At 56.5% G+C, this 24,562-nt stretch overlaps 1 protein-coding gene across 10 annotated transcripts in view; it reads left to right on the top strand.

The window, feature by feature from the left end:
* The window catches only part of TNRC18 (trinucleotide repeat containing 18), an 85,671-nt gene that overhangs the window by 41,220 nt on the left and 19,889 nt on the right, over window positions 1-24,562 (top strand). For 9 of the 10 annotated variants that reach the window (XM_089895538.1, XM_089895541.1, XM_022565459.3 and 6 more), the window contains 7 exons: window positions 5,460-5,635; window positions 6,176-6,312; window positions 6,487-6,615; window positions 8,159-8,330; window positions 9,761-10,121; window positions 13,970-14,245; window positions 18,751-19,005. In XM_089895538.1, the coding sequence (XP_089751664.1) occupies window positions 5,460-5,635; window positions 6,176-6,312; window positions 6,487-6,615; window positions 8,159-8,330; window positions 9,761-10,121; window positions 13,970-14,245; window positions 18,751-19,005 (1,506 nt within the window). The remainder of the gene's footprint in view (window positions 1-5,459; window positions 5,636-6,175; window positions 6,313-6,486; window positions 6,616-8,158; window positions 8,331-9,760; window positions 10,122-13,969; window positions 14,246-18,750; window positions 19,006-24,562) is intronic. The other variant, XM_022565455.3, reaches the window with a different exon arrangement.

The following is a 24,562-nucleotide window of genomic DNA, read 5'->3' as shown; positions in this document are numbered from 1 at the left end:
CAAGACTTTTCTTTTAACTGGTTAGAAAAAGTCAGGGGAAATTTATTGGCTTGTGGAACCGAAGTATGTCAGTAATTAGGTAATATTTCAGGTATGGCTGGATCCAGGTGCTCAAACCAAGGAGTTTCTTTTCCCTCTTCCCTGTCTCCCCCCACCCACCTTGTTTCACTTCTTTCTGTTGGCTTCATTCAAGGTGGGCCCACTGCCCTTATAGTGGTCACTGATACTTTCTCCCAAGCCCACGGGCCTGCTCAGCTCAGCTCGGCAGACACACACAAGAGGCCACCTGTTTCCACATAGCTCTGGCAAAGATGCTGTGATGCACTGTCAATGATTGGCTGACTGGGGTTCATGCTTTTTGCAGAAGCAAACCCTGTGGCCCAGGAGATGGGATGGACCAGGCTGATCATGCCCAGCCCTCGATGGGGGGGACAGCCACTTCCAGGGTGTAGGGAGGGGCGGTCCTCAGAGGGAATGGAGTGCCTTCAGCAGAAGGGGCCGTGAATTCTGGGCTGGCACAAAACCACTGACATTCGACATAGAAATTGAGGTGCTCCAAGACGTGTGTGAAGAGGCTGTGGGTCAGGCACAGCCTCGCGAGCCCACGCTTGGGCCAGAAGCGGCACGGAGGAGGGGCCCAGGCCCGGCTGTGGAGGAGATAATAGCGCCGGACGTTTCGGTGTGTTTGCTCTAGAATTTCTTCTACACAGACACACAGTTCCAAAATCAAGGTCATTTTGTAAACAGTGCTCTGTAACCGGCCTTTTTCACTTAGTATATGCTTTATTAAACATTTCTCAAAGCTGTGTATTCTTAGAAATTTTGTTTTAGGGATTACACAGTTTTCTGCCTGGTGGAGGTCCCAGCCTTCAATGACCCAATCCTAGATTGTAAGGCATTTTCATTTGCCGCCTTCTTTTTTTTTTTTGCTGTACGTGGGCCTCTCACTGTTGTGGCCTCTCCCGTTGCGGAGCACAGGCTCCGGACGCGCAGGCTCAGCGGCCATGGCTCATGGGCCCAGCCGCTTCGCGGCACGTGGGATCTTCCCGGACCAGGGCATGAACCTGCATCCCCTGCATCGGCAGGCGGACTCCCAACCACTGCGCCACTGGGGAAGCCCAGACTTCTATTTTATTCCCGCCCTCCCTCCCCCTCCCCCTCCCTCCCCTCCCCCTCCCTCCCCTCCCCTCCCTCCCCCTCCCCTTCCCTCCCCTCCCCTCCCTCCCCTCCCCTCCCTCCCCCTCCCCTCCCTCCCCTCCCCTCCCTCCCCCTCCCCCTCCCTCCCCTCCCCTCCCTCCCCCTCCCTCCCCTCCCCCTCCCTCCCCCTCCCTCCCTCCCCTCCCCCTCCCTCCCTCCCCTCCCCCTCCCTCCCCCTCCCTCCCCCTCCCCCCTCCCTCCCTCTCTTCCTTCCTTCCTTCTTCCCTCCCTCCCTTCTTTCCTTCCTTTCTTAGCTGCTGTAAATGATGTGATGATTACTCTTGAAGAAAAATCCTTGTCCACACCTCTGTTTTCCTAGGGATTTGTTCCCAGGGGTGGAATTGCTGGGCCAGAACCAGGCCATATTTTCAAGGCTCTTTCACGTCATGGTCAAATGCCCCTTTCCAGGAAGCTTGGACGAGTGACACCCACTCCCCCTCAGGCGTCTGTTGTTTCGTTGTTCTTCTAAAGTTCATTGTTTCTTTTCTCTCATTTAAATAGTTTGGTACCAAAAAAATTTTTTTTCCCAGAAGAAAATGATCCTACTAACTGGTGGGTTTTCAGTGGGGACCACAGAGGCCCAGGGGCATCTGGAAAGGAGGGGGCTAAGGACGGGTCACCCGGTTTGGGGGTCTGCACACTCTTGCCCCTTTTCACACTCCTACCTCACCCACCTACTCATTCAGCTCCTACTGTGTATGCGGCACCGTTTTGGTGCTGGGGGCCAGCGGTGAACCAGGCCATCTGCGTGCAGCCCTCAGCACTGTCAGGTGGTAAAAGGCCGGGAAGGGGACAGGGCAGGGGTGGGAAGGGTGGTCTCCTACAGCGCACGGCCACGGAAGCCCCAGTTGATGGGTGGGGGAGGAAGATTCTTCGAGGGAAAGCCATGCCAGGCCTAAGGAGAACAGCAAGTGCAAAGGCCCTGAGGTGACTGTGTGTGTCGTGTTAGAACAAAGGCAAGGAGGCCAGGGGCAGGAGCAGAGCTGGAAGGGGAGAGTGGTGGTGAGGAGGTCCGTGGGATAACTTGGGTGAGGGGTGACCCTGGGGAGGTCTTCCACTTGGAGTGAAATGAGAGGCCGTAGGAAGGTGGTTTTGAGTTGAGCTGATAGGATCAGACTTACGTGCGGTTCCTTTGTGGGCTGTGTGGAGAGCTGACGCAGGGGTGAGGGCGGAGGTGGGGAGACCCAGGCGGAGGCTTTCGTCTCCATCCAGGCCCAGGGTGGCGAGGGGCACACAGGCAAGGAGCAGGTGGGTTCTGGGTGGAAGCTAAGGTGCGGCCGGCAGGCTTTGCTGGTGGACTGAACGTGGGTGTAAAAGGACGATGCCAAGGGTTGTGGCCTGAGCCGTTGGAAGATGAGAATTCCAGTTTCTGAGCTGGGCAGGTGGGGCGGGGGGAGCATGTGTGGGGGAAGCCCAGCAGCTGGTGTGGACACTGACGTTTGAGGTGGATGTCTGGGATGCCCTCAGGGCTCTGCAGTGGAGTCTGCGGCCCCAGGGCTGGGGGCAGCGTCTGGGCGGGCACGTGCCCTTGGAGGCACCAGTGTGCAGGGGTGTGTGCACCACAGGGGCGAGGGGGGCCCCGGTGGCCCTCCCCCTTCGACGGGCGCTGACAGACACTGAGCATCAGTGTCCTGCACGTTCTGTACAGAGCTGGGCCATGAGTGGTCCCGGTTCGTACGGCAGGCCCAAGGCTCCTGGGCCCGTTAGCGTTTTTCCCACAGCCCGCGTCGCTTCCTGGAGCCACCGGCCCTCCCGCTCTGCCCCTCCTGTTGCACACAGCTGCCCACAGTCAGCGAACCTGGGCGTCCCTGGGCGTGCTGGCCGTCCTTCCCGCCCTGCAGCGCCGTAGCCTCTGTGACTGACACCTGGTCCCATGGGGGTTCCAGTGCGTGTCGGGCCCCTGTTCCAGGGCACCTCCACATTGGCAAAGCCACAAGGTTGGTGTATAAGTCAGCTCGGGCTGCTGTACCAGATACCACAGATGGGGTGGGGTGGGGTAGGGCGGGGGTCGGGGGGCGGTCTTGAATGACAGAAGTGTGTGGTTTCATGGTTCTGGAGGCTGGAAGTTCTAGATCAAGGTGTCAGCAGGTTGGGTTGGTTCCTTCTGAGGCCTCTCTCCCTGTCGGCTTGTGGATGGCTGTCCTCTCCCTGTGTCCTCCCATGGTCTTCCTCTGCGTGTCTCTGTATCCAAATGTCCCCTTTTTATAAGGACACAGTCACGTTGGGTTAGGGCCCACCCTAAAGACCTCACTTTAACTTGATTCCGTCTTTAAAGATGTTACGTTCTGGGGTGTCGGGGTTAGGGTTTAAACACGTGGATTTGGGGGCACACAGTTCAACCCACAGCTGCTGCCCTCGGGTCATCAGGCTGCCCTGGGCTGTCAGTCCTGGGGGGGGCCCTGCAAAGCTGGTGTGTCGGAGGGTGAAGGAGGTGACGGAGTTGCTCTTTGGTCCCCCCTGTGACGGAGCAGGGCCCCCCCAGCAACTAGGAGATCTTACAGCTCGGAGGACCTTGGGGGGGGCGGTTCTCTGCTTTGTGGCCTCAGTGTCCGTAAAGACAGAAAAGCAAAACCAGTGACTGCACTGGCCACCGGAGACACTTGGTTGTGGCAGCTTGAGGGGAGTACTACTGACATCTAGTGGGTAAAGGTGAGGGACTCTGCTAACACCCTACGCCTAAAGGCCCAGGACAGCAGACGACAGTCATGGAAATGTGAATGGCCCCAGGGTTCAGAAGCCCGGATCTGGGCAGTGCAGTTGTTAATTGCATTGTTGATTTTAGGGAACTGTGCAGTTGGTAGTAAGGAATACAGTTTTTCCCTCCAGCACATGTAGGACATTCACAAAAATGGATCATATGTTAAATCACAAAGAAAACATCAATTGAAAAATGAAAACTCATGTTACTTTAGTAGAAAGATTGTGGAGAAATAGGCTCTCAGGTACCATTGTTGAGATCCTGATCTGGTTCAGTCTCTTTGAAGGGCATGTGGAACATTTATCAGAGATAAACACATATACCTTGATCACGATAATTGCACAGGCAGTGTATTTTCTACACGGTGCCTACCCGTTCACTACAAAAAAACAGGAGCCGCCTAAGTGCCATCAGTGGGGGATCATTTAGATAAAGTAAAACTCATCAATACAAGAGAATTCTAGCCTGCTGTTCCTCCCTTTGGCCATATAAAATTTCTGATATTCTAGTGTTTTCGACTTACAGAAACGGCACTTTTGGTAAGGCTCAAGCCGTAACGTGAACACGTTTGTATTTTTGTGCTAATGTGAAAAGACTAAGTAGAAAAAAGAGTGGGATGTGGTATTTATTGATTGATGCCATTTTTATATTTATAAAGGATGCCTGTGTGTTACATATGTTTGAATATGTATAAAAGTTTCTGGAACCACCTGCCAGACACTGTCAGCAGAGGCACCTCCAGGGAGGGACCTGTGTTTTGTGGAGGAGAAAGGCTTTTGTTTCGTCACACCCTCTGCTTGGTTTGTGGTTTTTATCATGTGCACATGTTAACTTTTACAGTTTACAAAACTTATTGTGGGGCTCTTGTTTTCTTGTTTCTTTTTTTTTTCTTGCTGCGTTGGGTCTTCGTGTTGCGCGAGGGCTTTCTCTAGTTGCGGCGAGCTGCGGCGAGCGGGAGCTATTCAGTGTGGTGCGCCGGCTTCTCATTGCGGTGGCTTCTCTTGTTGCAGAGCACGGACTCTAGGCGCGCGGGCTTCAGTAGTTGCAGCATGCGGGCTTCAGTAGTTGTAGCATGTGGGCTCAGTTGTGGCACACGGGCGTAGTCTCTCCAAGGCATGTGGGATCTTCCTGGACCAGGGCTCGAACCCTTGTCCCCTGCATTGGCAGGCAGATTCTTAACCACTGCGCCGCCAGGGAAGTCCCGGGGCTCTTTTTTTCTGATCATGAAAACCATGCATACTCCTCATGGAAGATATTAAGGACAGATAAGCAAAAAGAGAAGCGCAGTTCTAGAGAGCAGCTCTGCCGGCCTTTGTTGACTCTCTCTGAGTCTGTGTACAAGTGTGTTGTGAGGAACAGGACGGCACTGTGTGTCCCACGCGCCCATTTCCGGTGTCTGGGAAAGGCCGTGGGCCGTCAGCATCCCGGGGGACCTGTGTGGCCTCAGGCCATCCATGAGCCTGCTCTGGGCCTTGTCCTCTTCCCGCTGGGGGCCTGAGGGGTGGGCCATGGTGCCTGTGAGTCCGGCCCCTGGGGGCTTGGGCTCACGTCTCTCCTCCCGCAGGTGTGGAGCGGGGCCCCGAGGTGCGGCCCTCGCTGGAGAGCCTGCTGGTGGCCAGCAGTCACATGCTGAAGGAGGTGTTGGACGGCCCCTTCGTGGACCCGCTGAAGAACCTGCGGCTTCCACGGGAGCTGAACCCCAACAAGAAGTACAGCTGGATGCAGAAGAAGGACGAGCGGGTGAGGTGTCCCAGGCCAGGCCTGGGGGGCTGGGGGGCGGGCGCGGGGTGCCCCAGAGAGGCCACCTCACCTGGGCCTTGGCCGGCTTTGCGTTCGGAAGGGCCTGTTCCGCACCCAGCTTCCGCCACCGGTTTGCTGGGTGGTCCTGGGCAAGTTGTCTCCTCTTCCCGGGTCTCTGTTTATCACGTAATCACGTGTCAAGAGTGCATCCCGTGGGTGACAGCTTGAGGGCTCAGGGAGAGCAGACCTGGCTGCGCCCCTGCTGCCCGTGGGCCTTGGGCAGGCGGCTTCGTCTCCCCGTGCCCGCGACAGATGATTCAACAGGCAGCTCTGCCTGAGCGGTCCTTACGGGCCAATTCGGCCTGGACACAGCCCTGCGAAGTTGGCTTTTCGGTCCTTGGCGTGCAGCCGGGCAGTCCGTTTTGCTCAAGGCCACTGCTCGTGAGGGGTAGAAATTGGGTGTGACCCGGGCCCCTGGTCTCCGCTGTGAGGTCCCGCACCCCGGCCGAGGGCGGCGTCCTCACCCGCCCCTCCCCGCAGATGTACGCCATGAAGTCCTCCCTGGAGAGCATGGATGCCATGGAGCTGGACTTCCGGATGCGGCTGGCGGAGGTGCAGCGCCAGTACAAGGAGAAGCAGCGCGAGCTGGTGAAGCTGCAGAGGCGCCGCGATTCCGAGTGAGTGTGCCCCGCCGGCCCGCGGCCTGGGCTCTGTAGGCGCCGCGCTCAGGAGGGCGGCCGAGGCAGGCCGCCAGGTGTGCGTGGCCCCGAGTGACATGTGCGTACCGTGCGTCCCTTCTCCGCGCCCCGCCACCCCCCGGGTGCACAGCCAAGCGTGTGATTCTCTTCAAGGGACAGGCGCGAGGAACCCCATAGAAGCTTGGCACGCAGAGGCCCTGGCAGGCCGCGGAAACGGACCCACGCCCTGAGCGCCCTGTCGCCCCCCCGCAAGAGAGGGAAGAGCCGCATCCGTAGCGGAAAGTAAGGCTGGCCCCTCGGTGGGTCGGGGACTGGCACAGAGCTCGGAGGGGAGGATCCCGGGCCTGCGCGGGGCCTGTGTGGGCGCCGGGGACCTCGCGTCCCTCAGGCTCTGACCCACCTGGATCGGCGGCTCGTGGGCAGCATGGCACGCTGCCCCGGGCGGGCCAGGAGGGCGAGCGTGGTATGGACAGGCAGACCCACCCCAGCCAGCGTGTCGAGTGTCACCCAAGCGTTGGGCCCGTCTTCCTGCCGCACCTGCTTCCTCCATGGCTAGGGGCTGATTCCCAAGCCGCTCTTTGCGGCGGGCCGCGCTCTGCTTCCCTCTGTGCCGGACAGCGTCACTCCCGTTCTCCTGGCCCGCTGTGCCGAGCCTACTCCCTGGGACCGGGGCCGCCATCTCCGCGCACTCGGGGACAGGCCCCTTTGGGAGCAGCTGGAGCGAGAGCGCCCCCTCCAGGCCGCGTGTGGGCGGGAATGGTGCTGCGTCCTCCCAGGGCGTCTGGGGGTAGCACGAGCTCAGCGGGAAGGGGCCGGAGGGCACCTCTGCCTGGGACAGCAGGGCAGGCGGACGCCAGGGCTTGGTTGAGGAAGCAGAGGGGGCCACCGGGTACCTTCAAAGGCGTAGGAGAGGCAGTGGGGCGGCCACAGCTCTTCTCAGGAGAAGACAGCCCCAGGGGCCCCCTCGTCTTGCATTTAACCTTCTTGGCTGTTCCTGACTGATGAGAGGATGGAGATAGGGAGAAATACCCTGTCAGCAGCCACACAGGGAGAGCAGCTTCTGGGGAAGAGAGCAGAGGCTGGGGCTGCTAGGACGCAGAGCTGCTGGTTACGAGTGTGGACCCCGGAAGCGGATGCACCTCCTGCCCAAGTCCCAGGTCTGCCCCTTATTGTGACCTTGGGCCAGGTGTTAGCCTTTATAGATGAGTTCCTTCATCTATAAAAAGCAGTATCTGGAACACAGCATTGTTTTGTGGTTAAAGTATAAAGCACAGACATGGAGCAAGACACGTAGTACCAAGTAAAAATTATTATTATTATTACCTGTGAGGGTTTAGCTTAAGCAGGCAAAAGAGGCCTTCGAACCAGGACCATGGCCCGACTGCTTATGCTCCTAGGGGTACAGGAGACCAGCCAGCGGCTCTTCCTTCCTAGAAGCTCTTGATCTGAATCCCCCTCCCATCCTGGTGGATTTCCGTGGCATTCCTGATCCTTGTTCTTTGGTACAGAGGAATCTGACGGTGTAAAGATATGTGTGTGAGTGTGTATGTGAAGGAGCACGAGAGAGAAAGAGGCCAGCAGAGGATACACTGCTTTCAAGAAGTTCTTCTTTTTTCCCCACTAAACTCGCATTCTGCCTCCTTCACAAGTATCCCAGAATCCCGGCGCCATAGTGCTAGATGCTCCGTCTCCCCAGACTCGTCACTCTGTCACCACGGTCTGTGCGTCGACATCCAGAGCCCACCTTCAGGGCCACGAGGGCGGGCCCCCAGTCCGTGAGTGCCGCCTGGCCAGGGCGCTGACCGCTGGTGCATCTGGGTTTCAGGCTGAGCGGCAAGCCCCTGCTGACCTCGGACGACTGTGAGCTGGGAGCAGGGTTGAGGAAGAGACACAAGGGGCCTGAGGAGGACCACGATGCCCTTGGCGGGACCGGGAAAGTCAGGGGGAGGAGCCAGCCTTGGGACGAGCACGAAGCCTCCTCAGACTTCATGAGTCAGGTCAGTGGCCCCGCCCCGTCTTCCAGGTGTGCTGCTGGCTTGGGGTGGGAGGTCTGGAGGGGGCGCCGGAGTTCACGCTCCCTTGGCAGGCCTGCTGGCCCTGCTGCTGCACGGAAACTGTGGAGGTGGTTGCCTTAGTGCCAGAGCGACTCTCCTCCAATGTTCCTCACTGTGCAGAGGGGGAAAGTGAGGCTCAGGGGAGGTCAGAGACCACCAGAGTAACCCAGCCTCAGGTGGAGCTCTGTGTGTGCCACTTCCTGTGTGTGTGCTCCGTGACCCGGTGCTGAAGCCGAGAAGAGAGATTGCAAGTTCTTAACCAAGTAATGCAATTACTCTGTTGTTTCACAGTATGAGTTTAACTAGCAGCTTCTCCACTCTGTAGTTCGAGGAAACAAGGGCTTGATGCCATTGTAATTTCCTCTGTGAACTGCCCTGAGGTAAGGGGGTGAGAGCCAACACCGTGATTTTTCTTCTTTCTGCAGAGTATTGAAATCATCCACTTAAGGCCCTCATTGCTAAATGCTTACGTACCTTGTCATCCCTCCCAGTAAAGGCCCTGTGGGAGAGGGCTGTTTTGGTTGACTCGGCCGTCAGAGGAAGGACTCACATAGGGGAGACTGGGTCCAGGTGGAGGGGAGAGAACCAGTTTGTATGTCAGGATCCTCTGTACTCTCGAATTGTGAAGGACACTTTCGTGGTTTAATTGACACTATCCCAACTTTTCTCTCCTTATGAATTGTTACCTGATTAAAGAAAATAGCGATAAAGTGTTCAAATGAGGGCCATTGAAACGGCAGGTTTCGACAACAAAGGACTACAGCCGACGAGAGACGCGCAGGCAGGAATTTATCTGTGAAATCTCTAATCGTTCTTTCTGCTTCGGGCGTCCAGGGCACACTCAAGGCATTTTCTCGGCAGCTTTGGCCCATGTAGCTGGATGGGCTGATTCAGGCTGTGCTGTGCAGCCGTCTTCATCACCTGCTTTAGGCGGTTGAGATAAGCAGATCAGCTGTGCTGTGATCCGGGTTTTTCCATCTTGGGGTCAGCCCTCCTCCCTTAATCCAGCCGCCTTCTCCCACGCTGCTGTGGCAGCAGTGCTTGCTTCAAGCGCTTCCCCTAGGAGGCACCAGGTAGCGCCGTAGAGAGCCAGTGGCAACGCCAGTGTCACTGATAACTGTAACCACAGTGATGGCTATTTAGTAGGTGCCTCACGTGCCTTTTCTCAGTTCGTCTTCAGAACGACCCACTGAAGCCTGTGCGTAATTACCCCCATTTTACAGAGTAGAGGAACTGAGGCTAAGAGGAGTTAAGCGACTTGCCAGAAGCCACAGAGGCAGGGAGAAGGAGCTGGGGTTCGTCAGAGCTCGTGCGTGGAGACCCAGTGTTTGGTCAGCCGTCTTAACCTGTGACTTCCCAACTTCCCTTTCCAGCTAAAGATTAAGAAAAAGAAGATGGCCAGCGACCAAGAGCAGTTGGCAAGCAAGCTGGACAAAGCCCTCTCCCTCACAAAGCAGGACAAGCTGAAGTCGCCCTTCAAGTTCTCGGACACTTCTGGGGGGAAATCAAAGACGAGCGGGGTCTGCGGCAGGTACTTGACGCCCTACGACAGCCTGCTGGGCAAGGACAGGAAGGCGCTGGCCAAAGGCCTCAGCCTGTCTCTGAAAGCCTCCCGAGAAGGTAAACACAAAAGGGCCGCCAAAGCCAGGAAGATGGAGGTGGGGTTCAAGGCCAGAGGCCAGCCCAAGTCGGCCCACTCCCCGTTCGCCTCGGAAGTGAGCAGCTACTCCTACAGTAAGTAGAGGGCCGCGCCGCCTCAGGGCCGCTCTTTCTCTCCTTCCTCCTCTTTCCTCCTCCTCCTCCTCGTTCAGCCTCGAAAGCTCGAAAGGTCTCTCTTCCGCCTCTCTCGGCTCGAAAGCGCGAAGGTCTCTTTTCCGCCTCTGTGCGGGCCCCGCCCAGGTCGGAAGCAGAAGTGCCTGTGATTGGCGGGCGCCGCGCTGGGCGGCCACCTGTGATTGGTGGGTGCTCGTGATTGGCGGGCGGGTGGGAGCGGAACGCCCCCTCAGCACGTTCGGTGCCCGAAAGCCGTCGGTGTGGAGGCCGTGCACCACAGAGTTGGCAGCTTCTCGGCCCGGACCGGCAGGTCGTGAGAACCGTAGAGATGACCCGGATTCCGCGGCCCGCAGGCGGCCGTCTGTCCACGGGGCCGGTGTTAGTGAGAACAGCATTTATGGAGCGCACGCCAGGGCTGTCTGGGCCGTATTTCCCCTTGTCTTTGCGACAGTCCTCCAAGTGGTTAACCCGTGTTGTTTCCGAGGATAGATCCTGAGGTCGGGCCGGGGTCAGGCCCAGCCTGTCCGCCTCAACTGCGCAAGACGTCCTGCCATCATGGGCGCGGCCTGTGCGCTGCCCGCACAGCAGCCGCCGGCTCCAGGCGGCTTTCAGGCCCCTGAAACGTAACAGCTGGTGGGACTGAGGGACTGAGCTTTAACCGGAGCCCGTGGCATTGGAGCTGCTTCTCTGGGAACTCCGGGAGCATGGTTTTCCGGAGCCGGGCAGCCTTGCCCCCCACGCGAACCCCGACGCCTCGCCGGCTCTCTGTGGCCTCTGGTGGCCCAAAGCCCGCCGTCTAGCATGTAATAGGTGCTCAGTAAGTATTTGTGGGCGGAGCGCGCAGTGCCCAGTATGGGTGGGTGTCGGTACGGTGCCCGCTGCAGCAAGGCCAGGAAGGGGCTTCTTGCCCCCTGGCCCGTCAGCAGGGTTGGTTCTGAGGCGAGCCCAGGCCGTGAGGGGGGCGGCAGGCTTTTTCATTGTTGACTGCGTGGACCTGTGTGACTGGGCCTTTGGCTGGCTCTGCCGAGCTTACGGGGTTGGGGGTGTCGAACGTGAAGTGTAAAAAATGGACCCCTTTAAGGTTACAGTGAAGAATGTCTTTATGGATTTGGAGTTAAGATGCAGAGGGCTGTCGGCAGCCCTAGGTGAGCTCACGTGGGAGAAGAGCTGGACCTGGCACCTGGCATGAGGTTAAGCTGCTGCTGGGGGATTTTTTGGTTTATTTTTAAGGTTCGTGGATTTGATTGCCCCGGGTCTCCAGGGTTGATGCTCAGATAGGCGTTGGGGCAAGCAGCTCCTTTTGTGCCTTAGGTACTGGGGACGTGTTCGAACGCTGAAGCTTCCCGGCCCTCGCGTTTGGATGGGTGTGAGCCGAGCAGCATGGCCCAGGCCCCTGGCCACTGTGGACCAGTTTTAGGGACTTGCAGCCCTGAAGGAGGAGGGAAGGGCTTTCCTCTGTTCATTTTGGAATATTGAATAGAGAGTGGGGGAGGATTGCTGCTCCTTCGATCTTTCAGGGGACAGTGGTGGATGGATGTGGCCTGGCGAGTTGCTGGAAGAATCCGCCACTCCTCCCCGCTCGCAGGTGGATGTGTCAGGGTACAGGCTAGAGGCCAGAGAGAAGCTGAGGGCTCTGAGCCGCTGAGTGCGCATGCGTGCAAGGCCGCGTTCCAAGTGCTGGTCTACCTGTTAGGCCTTTGTCTAAAACTGCACTGTCCCCGTGAGAGAAATGGGATATCATTGGCACAGGGAGGTCGGAAGGCCTGTCTCCAGTTAGCTGGCGGCTATGATATGCAGCTGGCTGTGGAGAGGGCGTGTCTCTCTTTTTTACGTTGGCTTTTTCGCTGTTCGCGGTCTCTGAGAGCGCACGTGCCGTCGTGAAGAGGTCGGGGTGTTTCCAGCAGAGAAGTGCTGCGCCTGCAGGAGGTGGGAAGAGAGCACGTTGCTCTCTTGCTTTTCCACGTTGGGTTGGAGGGGTTGGGTGGCATGCTTGGTGGGTTCTGGGGAGAAGCCAAGCTGGTCGTCCTCACGCTCGGACGTCTCCAGCCTGGGGTGTGGCCTCAGGAAGGACGGGATGGAGTACACGGGCGGGAGAGCTGTGGCCAGGGGACGGGCGGAGGCTCGTCTGTGTCCTCCCTCCTTTTAGAGTGGAAAGCATAGACAGAGGAGGAGGCAGCCAGAGGACCCCTGTCCCCGAACACGCACACGCCCACCCACACACACCACATACACCACACACACCACACACACACACACCAGACACACTCACACACCGCACACACACACCACACTCACGCACACACACACACTACAGACACCACACCCACAAACCACGCAGCACACACACACCCACGCACACCACACACCACACACACACACCACAGACACACAGACACCACACGCACACACCACACACACACACACTACAGACACACACACCACACCCACAAACACCACACAGCACACACACACACCCACGCACACCACACACAGACACCACACACAAAAACACACCACAGACACACACCACACACCACACACACCACACACATACCACACGCACATACCACAGACACACACACCACACCCACAAACACAGCACACACACACACCCATGCGCACCACACCCATGCACCCACAAACACACCGCACACACCACACCCATGCACACACACTACACACACAACACACGCCCACACCACACTCGCGCACACACCACACACACCACAGACACACCACACCCACAAACACACCGCACACACCACACACAAAAGCACACACACACCCAGCACACACGCACACCCACGCACACCACACCCACACCCACACGCACACACACACACACTCACACACAGAGTTTTTCTTGGACTTGGAGAGAGCTGGTGTGCCAGAGCTGTAGCTGCGTCCATTAACGTTGCCCATGTTTGGGGTGGATTTTACCAGATCAAGGGACCACAGTCTTTGACTGCAGAGCCTTTCTCTCCGACGAAATCTTGCTTAACACATGTAAAACGGATCAAAGTGGTATATGTCCGGGGTGGGATTGGTAGGGGCCAGAGCTGTGCCCGTTTGACTAGCCCCCCTCCCCAGAGCTAGGTGATCTCTCTCAGGAAAGCCTCACCCGTATAGTAAGGTTGGAGACTTGTGGGAAGCCGGCAGCAGTGTACTGGTAACCCGGCTCTCTGATAGGGAAAGGGTGGGGGGACAGCAGCCCGGATATCATTGCAACATCATTTGCCTGTTTCTTTGGCGTAACCGTTCAAGCCGCCGTCCTGATATTGCTGAGCAGGGGGCCGGGAACGGGGATGCGCGATCGCCATCGTGAGCCTGCGTCCGCTGGCCCTGCACACCGCCGGGAGCTGGTGTTTTGGGAAAGAATGGCTCTAACTGAGCCCTTCTCCTCCTAGGCCTTGTCCCTCCCCACAAGGGGCCTCTGGGCCGGCTGCAGTCCCGTGGGGTAGACAGGACTTGGCGGTGCTCTCTGTGCCCTGGGCAGAGACCTTCCTGAGAGTGGCCGGGTGGTGGGGGATGCTGGCCGCAGCCGGCCTAGAAGGAGCCTGGGTCTGAACCCACGGAAGACGCCTGCAGCTCAGAGGCCTCGCGGGTGAGAGGCGAGGCCCAGGTCGGGAGGAGAGCTCCAGGCGGTGGAACTCAGCTGGTTCCACGGCCCGTAGGCATCTGGATCTCTCTGTCTGGCGAGTAGGAGATTGTTCTCATAAGCGCTGAGAATAATGGAAGAAAGACACCAGCCCCCTCCCTCCCCCCGGCGCTCTGTGACTTATCTCTATTAAAAACTACTTTGACTGCAGATACGGACTCAGAGGAAGAGGAGGAATTCCTGAAGGACGAGTGGGCTGCCCAAGGCCCCTCCAGCTCCAAACTGACATCTTCCATCCTGTGCGGCATGGTGGCCAAGAACAGCAAGCCGGCCGGCGGCCCCAAGCTGACCGAGAGGGGCCTGGCGGCCGCCCGGACTCTGAAGCCCAAGCCGGCCGCCGGCAGGAAGCAGCCGTTTTGTTTGCTGCTTCAAGAGGTCGAGGCCCGTTCCTCCTTCAGCGATTCCTCGGAGGACTCGTTTGACCAAGGTTACTAGCTCCAAACACACAATACCTCCCGTGTTTCCTAGCGAGAGAGTGAGTGCGAGAGCGAGCGCGAGCGAGGGGGAGGGCGGCGTCTGGTTCTTGGCAGCCTAGCCTGCTGTATCAGCCCGAGTCTTTTTGTTTTTGTTTTTATTTGTACCTGTATCATTGTGATAAGACCATTGGCTGGCTCTTTTTGAGCTTTCATATGGACTGTTTTTAGTCTTCCTCTCTTGTCCCCTCCCCTCGCCTCCCCTGCCCCCTGGACCGCAGGCCTGGGTGGGTCCTCCCGGAGGGGCCCGTGAAGGCCTCCCTCCCCGGGGACATTTTGTAAATGGAATTCTGTCGTGTGGGCGTGTGACTTGATGTTTGTACCGCGATTTTGGTAATATCGAGCTTTATTAAACATATCGAGTTCATTTTTAACTAAACCCGTGTGCCTTGTCTCTCTTGCTGTGTCCTGACTAGACCATTAGGTTGCCGCTTCCCTCATTTTGTTCCTCCTGCCCCCCTCACCCCCTTCCCCACCCCTGCCCCAGAAGGGGTAGACGGAATAATGCAGTCTGCGCTCTCTCTATTATTCAAATATCCCTGGTAGCTGTTGGCATGCCTTTCATTTTTCAGGTTTAAAGTCAACTGCTTTCACCTCCAGCTTCATCCTTTTTTTTTTTAAGCTGCTTGTTTGTCTTTTGTTTTCTTAAAGCTCTATTCTTACGCAACAGTGGTTAAAAAATATTTGCAAACGCTCATTTTCTAACGCATGTTTCTGTTTCGAAGGGCATGTAGGCAGTGCAGGGTCAAGACCGCTTGCTCTCCCTGAGTTTTGTTGTGAAATTCAAAAGGCTTCATTGCCGTGTTGGGGGGCAAAGCTCACTGCGAGTCCCAGGCTCAGTCCCGGGCTTGTCTGCTCTCAGACTCACTTACAAAGAGGGGGTTGGCCTCAGGGACCTCTGTGAGCACCCTGGCTCTGATTTCCCTAACGTCAGAATTCAACTTCTGGGGTTAGAAATGTCTCAGCCTTCCAGGACCTCCAGTCACAAATGTCCTGGGGCGGCGGGGGGGGGGGGGCGGCGAGGCAGCCAGCCGATCCTTAAGTGCTTCTCGCCCTGCTTTTCGATTTGCTTCAGGGTGGACCCCCCCTTTAGGGATCCCAGAGCCTGGGTAGCAGCACCTGGGGGTCAGAGCCTAGACCCTGACGCTCTGGCTGGGATACATTTTGGGTGACCTGGAGACGACGTGGGCGGGGGCCGGGTGCTCCCGGGGCTCGCGATCTCCGGTGCTGCTGCCGTGCTCAACCCGGGCCACTAGCTCTCCAGCCAGCCTCGTCTTCCGAGGCCTCCCGCAACCTGGGCCTCTGTGGACCAGTCTGGCTAGTTCGCCATCCCCCTCTCCCCGTCTTTTGGGCTGGCCCCCTATGCCTTCTCCCCCCTATTAAAGCCAGAGTTCCAGCTTCCAAGTTTTGGAGCTCTCGTGCTCCAGCCCAGACCCCATAGAGAAGCAGGCAGCCCCGCAGATCTCATAGTGAGGGGCCCTTTGCCCAGAATGGGCAGAGGGATCCAGGGTCCAGCAAACCAGGGCCAGACACAGCAGTGGACGGAGCCCAGATAAGGGGGAGTGCAGGGGGCGAGGGGAGGGGGTCCCCACTGCACCCAGACCGCTGGTCAGGTCTTGAAAGGGATATTTGGGTAATAGGGCCTTACTGACATCTGGTACTAAAACACCTAATTGGCTTGGCTTTTCTAGTGTGTCTGCTTTCTCCCCCAGCAGCTTGACCATACCTTCACCCTTGACCCCTACCCATGATGCTTTGAATGTCTGTTTTGGTCTCTTGCATTTGCTCTCACGCTGCACTCTGGACGCAAAGCGAAGGCTGGGAGTAGGGCAGACGGCGCAGCGGGTCACTGAGCTTGGGTCCGAGCCTGGCTCGTTGCTCCGTAGGTAGGCAAAACCCTTTTCTTTGTGTCCCCTCTGCTCCCCCCCTCCTCGGGGTTTGCCCCCATCGGCTATGGCAGCAGCGGATCGCTTTGGCATTTATGGATCGGGTTTTGGAAAACCAAACCGAGTGACAACAGCCAACCCCACGTACTGAGCCAAGAGTTTTTTCTATGAAAAAAAGTTTTTCTGCATTTCCACGGGTTTCTTTGTTGGGACTTTTTCTCCCCCTGCCCTTGGCAAACTCTGTTGCCTCAGGTGTGGACACCTCCAGAAAGGCTTTCCTGGTCCTGAGACTCCCTCCGCTGCCCCTACCCCTCGGACCCTGGCCTGAGCAGACCAGCCGCCGTCGGAGGCGGCCCTGGTGGGCTGTCAGGCTCTCGGGAGCAGGGGGCGGGGAGGGCCTCAGGAGACCACGATTACCCTCATCAGCATTTCTTGGAAAGCACACCTTTCTTCGGCCCTCTGCTTTCCAACCGTTCTTCCATCTCAGGGTGCTGTGTTGGGTTGGGGGCCGCTGCTGGCTTTCTGGGGTCCGATGTGGACATTCCAGACCTCCAGAAACCCAGAGCCAGCCCAACCCCACCAGCAGAGAATGCTGGGCAGGAGAGAGTTCTGGAGGCTCCACACCTGAGCAGCCCCGGGAAGGCCACCTCTAGAAGGGAAAGCTGGCCCCGTGTCCAACCCCGTGCCCCACCCCAGCCAGCCCCCCGCCCACCCCCTGCTCAGCTCGGCCAGCCCCTGGGGGGCCTGCCTGAGGTGGGGGACCCGGGCGCTGCCTGCAGTCTGCCTACACTTAGCCTGCTTTGCCGCTGTGGCCCACTGGGCGGAGACAGAGCCATGTGACGTCCGCAATGTGAATGGATCGCAAGTGTGCACTGCCTGCCTGCCACCTGCCCGCCCCGCTGGCCTCCATCCCGCTGCATCCATCGCTCTGGGAGCCGGGTCTCCGTCTTCTCACTCCTCTTAACAAACCTCCTCTCTCTCTGCCTCCTTCCTCTCTCGACTCCCTTCGGGCATTCCTTGAGCTCTTGTCTGCTTCCCTCACTGAGGGCTCCCTCGGATGAATGGGCAGACCGAACCCTGTCCTCACGGGCACTGCTGGGGCCGCCGCTCTCGGCCGCTAGCTGCACTCCAGCAGCCAGGCGTCTTGGGGCGTAGGCAGGAGAATGTGGAGTTGGCCACCGTCCAGGGCCTGTCCACCTCTGGGCCCAGACTCTCTGCCCCCAGACGACACAGAGAGACGACAGCTCATTTTCCTCCAGCCTCTTGTTGGAGAGTTGTTTCCAGCCCGGCCTGGCCCAGCCCTGGGCCAGCGGCCCCAGAGCCACCTTCACACTCCCAGCACCCTGGGCAGACAGGCACCCCCTGGCAGGTGTCCCTCGGCGGCTCCTTGACAGAGGTACTGGGCGCCCCCCTACCCGCCGCCCTTGTGGGGTTAGCTGGGCTGTGTCCCTGGAAAGGCAGGAAGCAAGCCTGTACTTCCAGAAGGTCTCTCTTTTTGGTGAGGGCTTAGTTCACATGCAGGGAGCGTCATCCTCCCTGCTGTGGCCGCCGGGCCCACAGCTTGCCCCTCCTTTGTCCCGATGGCCCGAGCTGGGCTCAGGGCTGCAGGTCCTCGGGCGGTAGGGCCAGTTTCTGGGGAGAAGCTTGTCTCTCTTCAACCGGGGAGACAGGCTGGGGCTTCCGTAGTTTCTTTCCACTGGACTGTGGGTGATGAGCCAGCCCGCCCCGGGTTCAAATCCTGCTCTGCTGCCTGAGCCCCTGACCGTGCCGAGCCTCGGCCTCCTGGAGCCGAGTGGACCCGCCCCCTGCCCCCTTCCTGCTCCCGTGGGTCGTGTAGCCTGCTTGTGGCTCCCTGGGTTGCGATGAGATGAGATTTTCACAGATGAGAAACTAGCGGTTCAGAGAGGGCTGGGGATTTGCCCCAGGCTTCCCAGTGCGTGCGTGTTGCTGGGAGTCAACTTTGGACCCCACAGCCTGCTCAGGGTTTCCACCATGGGAGCCCCCCACCCCCCAAGAAGAGACCAAACTCCACCTTCTCCTGCTGCCAGCCGCCAGGCCTCCCACTGGTGAAACTGCCCCCAGGCGCCTGCATCCGAGCCTCAGCCCGAGCCCCCAGGGCCCGCCCTCCCCTCTCTGCCCCGCCCTCCCCTCTCTGCCCCGCCTTCCCCTCTTTCCTCCTCTCCCCTCCTGCCCCCTTCCCCAGCCTTCATGTTGTGCGTCGGGGCGTGTGTGTGCGCGTGTGTGCGCGTGAGAACGTGGAGAGCGCTGTCTCCAGTCCTTGTCCGTGTGTCCGTCCCCCTCCCTGCAGCACAGGTGCATGTTGGTGCTCCCCTTGCAGAAACACTCTCGACTCCCAAAGCTGCTGCCCACCTCTGGGCTGTCCAGGATGCCCAGGTCTCGGGCTCGCTTTGATGGGGGCACCGGGCCATTGGGGGGACTTGTGGGCTGGCGAGGAGTGAGGAGCTGGGCTGGAGCCAGGGCCCCTCGCTGGCGCTCCAGCTGAGGTGGGGCAGTGGGGGGAGGCGCAGGCTCGGGCCAGGGCTCTGACTCGCTCCCTGTTTTCTGCACGCCAGATGAGAGCTCCGAGGACGAGGACGAAGACGAGGAGGACGGGCTGGATGAGGAGGAGGTCGAGGCCGCCGGAGGCTGTAGGCTGGGGGCCCGGGAGCGGGCGCTGTCGCCAGGCCTGGAGGAGAGCGGGCTGGGCCTGCTGGCCCGCTTTGCAGCCAGCGCCCTCCCCAGCCCCACCGTGGGCCCGTCCCTGTCAGTGGTGCAGCTGGAGGCAAAGCAGAAGGCCCGCAAGAAGGAGGAGCGGCAGAGCCTGATGGGTAAGTACTAGCAGGTGGGCTGCAGGGAGTCGGGTACCGCTGCGCCATGCTACAGATGAGGCATCCGAGGCTCAGATAAGCTGGGGAGCCCTGCCTCCTGGGCCAGCCGTGTCCTTAGCAGAGGGCACTGGGTGTGGCGGCTGTGGCCTGCCACTCCCTGTGAGGAGTCTCCAAAACCGTGCAGTGACCTTCACTGTTGATGCTGCCAATGAACAGCACCTGATCCCTCCACCTCAGGTGCCCGATATCAGGCAGCTCAAGGAAGCAGAGGCCTCGGATCTGCAGCCCGCGGGGCTGAGGGAGCCCACGGGAGGCCCCTGATCCAGCCTGGGGGGTCAGGGAGGCCGCTCCAGGTTGGCGACGCTCTGGTTTGAGCCATGACAGAGAAGTGGGAGGTGGCTAAGCGTACGTAGAAGAAATCAAGGTGCAGGTGGAAGGAACAGGCCATGCAGCCTTTTGGAAGAAGGGGAAGCTCTTTACACTTGGGGCAGTTGAGGAGTTTCATTCAGTGAGATGCACTGGCCCAGACAGGGCAGGACTCATGGGGCCTGGGGTCGCAGCCTGGAGGAGATCATCAGTGTGTGTGTAGGGGGGGGCCAGGTGTTGGGTCGCTGTGAGCCAGGCCTACCTTCCCACTGCCTGGATGGGCAGACAGAGGCAGCCGGCACTACCACTCGGGCAGGAGGCTCAGCCTGGTCCCGGCCCCACTTCCTCTTTCTGCATCTCCAGTCATATCCTTGCCTTCTTGGGATAGACAGACGTCTTGGGACCCTCTCCTGGGCCCCCTCCCTTTCTCACGGGGCCAACTCTCCCAACATGGACCCAGCCCACCTTCACCTGGGGATGGTGTTTGCGACTGAGGTGGTCCTGCACGTGTTCAGGCTGTGAGCTCGCCTGGCCTCAGTAGGGGCAGCTCCTTGGCCGGGCTGCTCCGGCCTCCTTGCCCTTTTCTGAGCCTTAGCGGTATACGTGAGGCCCTCCTGGCAGGGGCCGGGGCCAGGAAAATGGGCCCTGGGTGATACCCTACTGCCCCCCAGGCCTCCCCCAGCTGCCCTGGCTTCACGCACTCCACAGGCTTCAGGACCAAAGCCCATTCCCAGTGGCCTGCACCACCTCCCGAGACCCCATCTCTGGGGTGATCTCACTGTCTCCCCGGAGTCCACACCAGGCTCCAGACCCTGCCCTGCCTCCCTCCTCTCCCTTCTCTCTCTCTTACCCCCATGTTCTGCAGTTGTCCCCTGGGGGCTTCGGGCCTGGCTCCATCCAGGCCTACCCCTCTTGGGTGTTCTCTACACAGAAGCAGCTGCAGGGCTTTTCCTCAGAGCTCACACTTGACCAGGCCACTTCTCTGTGTAGGACCTCTGACTGGCTCCCATTGCCCTCTGGACAGATGGCACCTGTCTGACCCTCCACCCTCAGACTGGCTGCTCAGACAGCATCATCCTGTCCACAGCCTCCACCCCCCACCCCTGTTTGCACGAGGCATCCCAGAGCCCTCAGGCCTCTGCACTTGCCCCAAACATCCGTTTCATCCAAATTGTCAAACGTATTGGCAGAGAGTTCAGAATTTCTCCTTTTAATACTTTCAGTGTCCTAAGGGGCTGTGGTGATGTTGCCTTTTTCATTGCTGTTACAGATAATTTGTTTCTCCTCTCTTTATTTCTTGATCAGTGTGGCTAGAAGTTATTGACTTCAGCTCTTTATTTCCTTCCTTCCTTCCTTTTTCTTTGGGTATAATTTACAACCACTTCTCATTTCTTCTATTTATTTATTTATTTTTAAAATTTAAAATTTATTTTTGGCTGTGGTGGGTCTTCATTGCTGCGCTCGGGCTTTCTCTATTCGCGGTGAGCAGGGGTAACTCTTTGTTGCGGTGCATGGGCTTCTCATTGCGGTGGCTTCTTGTTGCGGAGCTCGGGCTCTAGGCGTGTGTGCTTCAGTAGTTGCATCATGCAGGCTCAGTACTTGCGGCACACAGGCCCTACAGCGTGCGTGCTTCAGTAGTTGCATCATGCAGGCTCAGTACTTGCGGCACACAGGCCCTACAGCGTGCGGGCTTCAGTAGTTGCAGCATGTGTGCTCAGTAGTTGCTGCGCACAGGCTCTAGGGCGCGTGGGCTTCAGTAGTTGTGGCGCACGGGCTTAGTTGCTCCGTGGCATGTGGGATCTTCCTGGCCCAGGGATCAAACCCGTGTCCCCTGCATTGGCAGGTGGATTCTTAACCACTGTGCCACCAGGGAAGTCCCTGTTTCACTTTCTTGATAGTGTTGTTTAAAACAAAAAATTTTAATTTTGATGAAATCCAATTTATCTATTTCTTCTGATGTCACTTGTACTTCTGGTGTTATGTCAGAAAGTATTGCCTGATTCAAGGTCACAAAAATTTAGTCCTGTTTTCTCCTAAGAGTTTTATGGTTTGAGAGTTACGTTTAGGTCTGTGATCCATTTTGAGTTATTTTTGTGTGCGAGTGACGTAGGGGTTTTTTGCATGTGGAGATCCATTTGCCTCAGTATCATGTGTTGAAAAGTCTGTTCTTTCCTCATCAAATGCTCCTGGCGCCCCTGTCAAAACTCAGTTGAACAGCTGAAAATAAATATGAAGGATTACTTCTGGATATTCAGTTCTATTCCATTGATCTATATGTCCTTATGTCAGTACCACATTATCTTGATTACTGTGGGAGTTTTTGTAGGAAGCTTTGAAACTGGGAGGTATGAGTCCTCCATCTTTGTTGTTCTTTTTCAAGATTGGTGCTTCAGAGTCCCTTGCATTTCCATATGGATTTTAGGATCAGTTTATCCATTTCTGCAAAAAAGCCATCTGGGATTCTGATAAGAATTGTATTGAATTAGTAGATAATACTAGGGAGTATTGACTCCTCAACGATGTAAGTTTTTCAGTCCGTGAACATGGAATGTCTTTCCATTTATTTGGGTCTTTAATTTCTTTCAGCAATGTTTTGTAGTTTTCATTGTATGAGTCTTGCATTTCTCTGGTTAAATTTATTTCTAAGTAATTATTTTTGATGCTCTTTAAATGGAATTCTTTTCATTTTTGGAGTATTCGTTGCTAATGTATAGAAATATAATTGATTTTTGTAAATTAATCTTGTGTCTTGCAACTTTGCTAACCTCATTTATTCTAAAAGCTTTTCAGTAGATTCCTTAGGATTTTCTGTATACAACAGGGGTCCCCAACCCTCAGGCCGTGGACCGGTACTGGTCTGCAACCTGTTAGGAACTGGGCCGCACAGCAGGAGGTGAGCGGCGGGCGAGTGAGTGAGTGAAGCTTCATCTACCACTCCCCATCTCGCCCCATGGCTCGCATTACCAGCTGAATCATCCCCCCTCCAATCCGTGGAAAAATTGTCTTCCATGAAACCAGTCCCTGGTGCCAAAAAGGTTGGGGACCGCTGATATACAAGATCACGTCACTTACAGATAGAGGTAGTTTTGTCTTCCTTTCCAGTGTGTATTCCTTTTATTTTTCTTGCCTAATTGCTCTGGCTAGAATCTCCCATGCAATATTGAATAGAAGTGGTGAGAATAGATATCTTTGTCTTGTTTGGTTTTTTTTCCTGCCCTCTAGATATCTTAGGGAGAAAGTACTCATTCTTTTACCATGAAGTATGATGTTAGTGGTGGGTTTTTTCATAGATGTCCTTCGTCAGGTTGAGGAAGTTTCCTTCTATTTCTCATTTGTTGAGTGATTTTATCATGAAAGGGTGTTAGATTTTGTCAGTTACTTTTTCTGTGTCTGTTGTTGTGTTCATGTGGTTTTTATCCTTTATCCTATTAATATGGTGTATTACATTTTTTTTTTAAAGAATGATTTAAAGATTTTTTGTTTTTAAAGAATGTCAAACCAACCTTGCATTCCTGGGATATATCCCACTTGGTCATGGTGTATAATCTTTTTTATATGTTTCTGGATTATGTTAACATTTGTTTATGTCCTTCTGATGGATTGACTATTTCATCATTTTAAAATGTCCTTCTTGGGCTTCCCTGGTGGCGCAGTGGTTGGGGGTCCGCCTGCCGATGCAGGGGGCGCGGGCTCATGCCCCGGTCTGGGAAGGTCCTGCGTGCCGTGGAGCGGCTGGGCCCGTGAGCCGTGGCCGCTGAGCCTGCGCGTCCGGAGCCTGTGCTCCATGACGGGAGGGGCCACAACAGTGAGAGGCCCGTGTACCGCAAAAAAAAAAAAAAAAGTCCTTCTTTGTCTCTAGATTTTTATCTTAAAATCTGTTTTGTCGGATAAAGGTACAGACATACCTCAGAGATAATTGTGGGTTTAGACCAACACAATAAAGCCACAATAAAGCGAGTCACACAAATGTTTTAGTTTCCCAGTATGTATCAAAGTTACGTTTACGCTATACTGTAGTCTTAAGGGTGCAGTAGCATTATGTTTTAAAAAAAAGGTACATGCCTTAATTAAAAAATACTCTTGCTAAAAATTGGTAACCATCATCTGAGCCTTCATTGAGTCTTAGTAGTGACACCAAAGGTAACTGATGACAGATATAAACATAACAAATATAATAATATAATAGTAATAATGAAAAAGTTAGAAATATTGTGAGAATTACCAAAATGTGACACGGAGATATGAAGTGAGTAAACACTGTTGGAAAAATGGCGCTGATAGACTTGCCCAATGCAGAGTTGCCACAGATCTTGAATTTGTGAAAAGATGCATATCCGCAAAGTGCAATAAAGTGAGGTATGTCTGTATAGCCACTACAGCTCTTCCTTGGTTTCTGTTCACATCGTATGTCTTTTTTTATCCCTTGACTTTGCATCTGTGTCTTTACTCTTGTCTTCATTATTTTTTGTCTATTTTTTTTGGTCTGTTTTTTTGTTCCTTTGTTCCTCTTTTACTGCCTGTTTTTTTGGGGAGGAGGCATTTGCACAGGACGCTGGTTGGGAGTCAAGAACGCAGGTTCTACTCCCTGCTCTGTCCTGTCCCGCAGCGAGGCCACGGCAGATCCTTCCCTCTCTCCGGGCCTCATGCTTGTCGCCACCACAGGACCCTGACAGAGCCCGCTTCCTCTGTGCCAGGCACCATTCGTGCTGCCCCATGGGTCTCATAACTATTTATCTTCTGACGAGATCTTACCCTTGAGGCTCCACCCTCCCCTCTTTCAAGCGAGTGTCCACTCCTGGTCACTGCTCTGCGCACTGTCCTGTACTGGCTCCCTCTGCAGGTACCTGCAGTATTCTGTGTGCATCTAGGTTTTCTGCAGGGGGCTGTCATCAGGTGGGGTCTCATTCTGTCATGCCCAAAAGCAGGACTGGCAAAGCCAGTGGTGTTTTGTGGCCTGCACCCTAATTAGCCACGAAAGCCCCCAGCTGCCTCCCCCGGCAGCTCTGTTAACAAAAGATTAATTAACAGGATCATTAAGCTTTGCAAGTGCGCCCTCCTCCCAGCCCCACCCTTGATACTGCGGCTGCACCTGTTGGGGTGATGGGGCTGGGCGTCCCTCAGGAGCCTTTGTGGCCAGGCTGCTGGCTGCTCAAGGCTCCGCAGGCCTGAGGTGCAGGCCTGGGGTCCAGCC

This window comes from Delphinapterus leucas, chromosome 15 (assembly GCF_059928025.1).
Source record: "Delphinapterus leucas isolate spDelLeu-1000000601 "Yukka" chromosome 15, BTC_Dleu_Yukka2, whole genome shotgun sequence".
Classification (NCBI taxonomy): domain Eukaryota; kingdom Metazoa; phylum Chordata; class Mammalia; order Artiodactyla; family Monodontidae; genus Delphinapterus; species Delphinapterus leucas.
The sequence above is the reverse complement of the archived record's forward strand: the minus strand, read 5'-3'. Positions and strand labels throughout refer to the sequence as shown.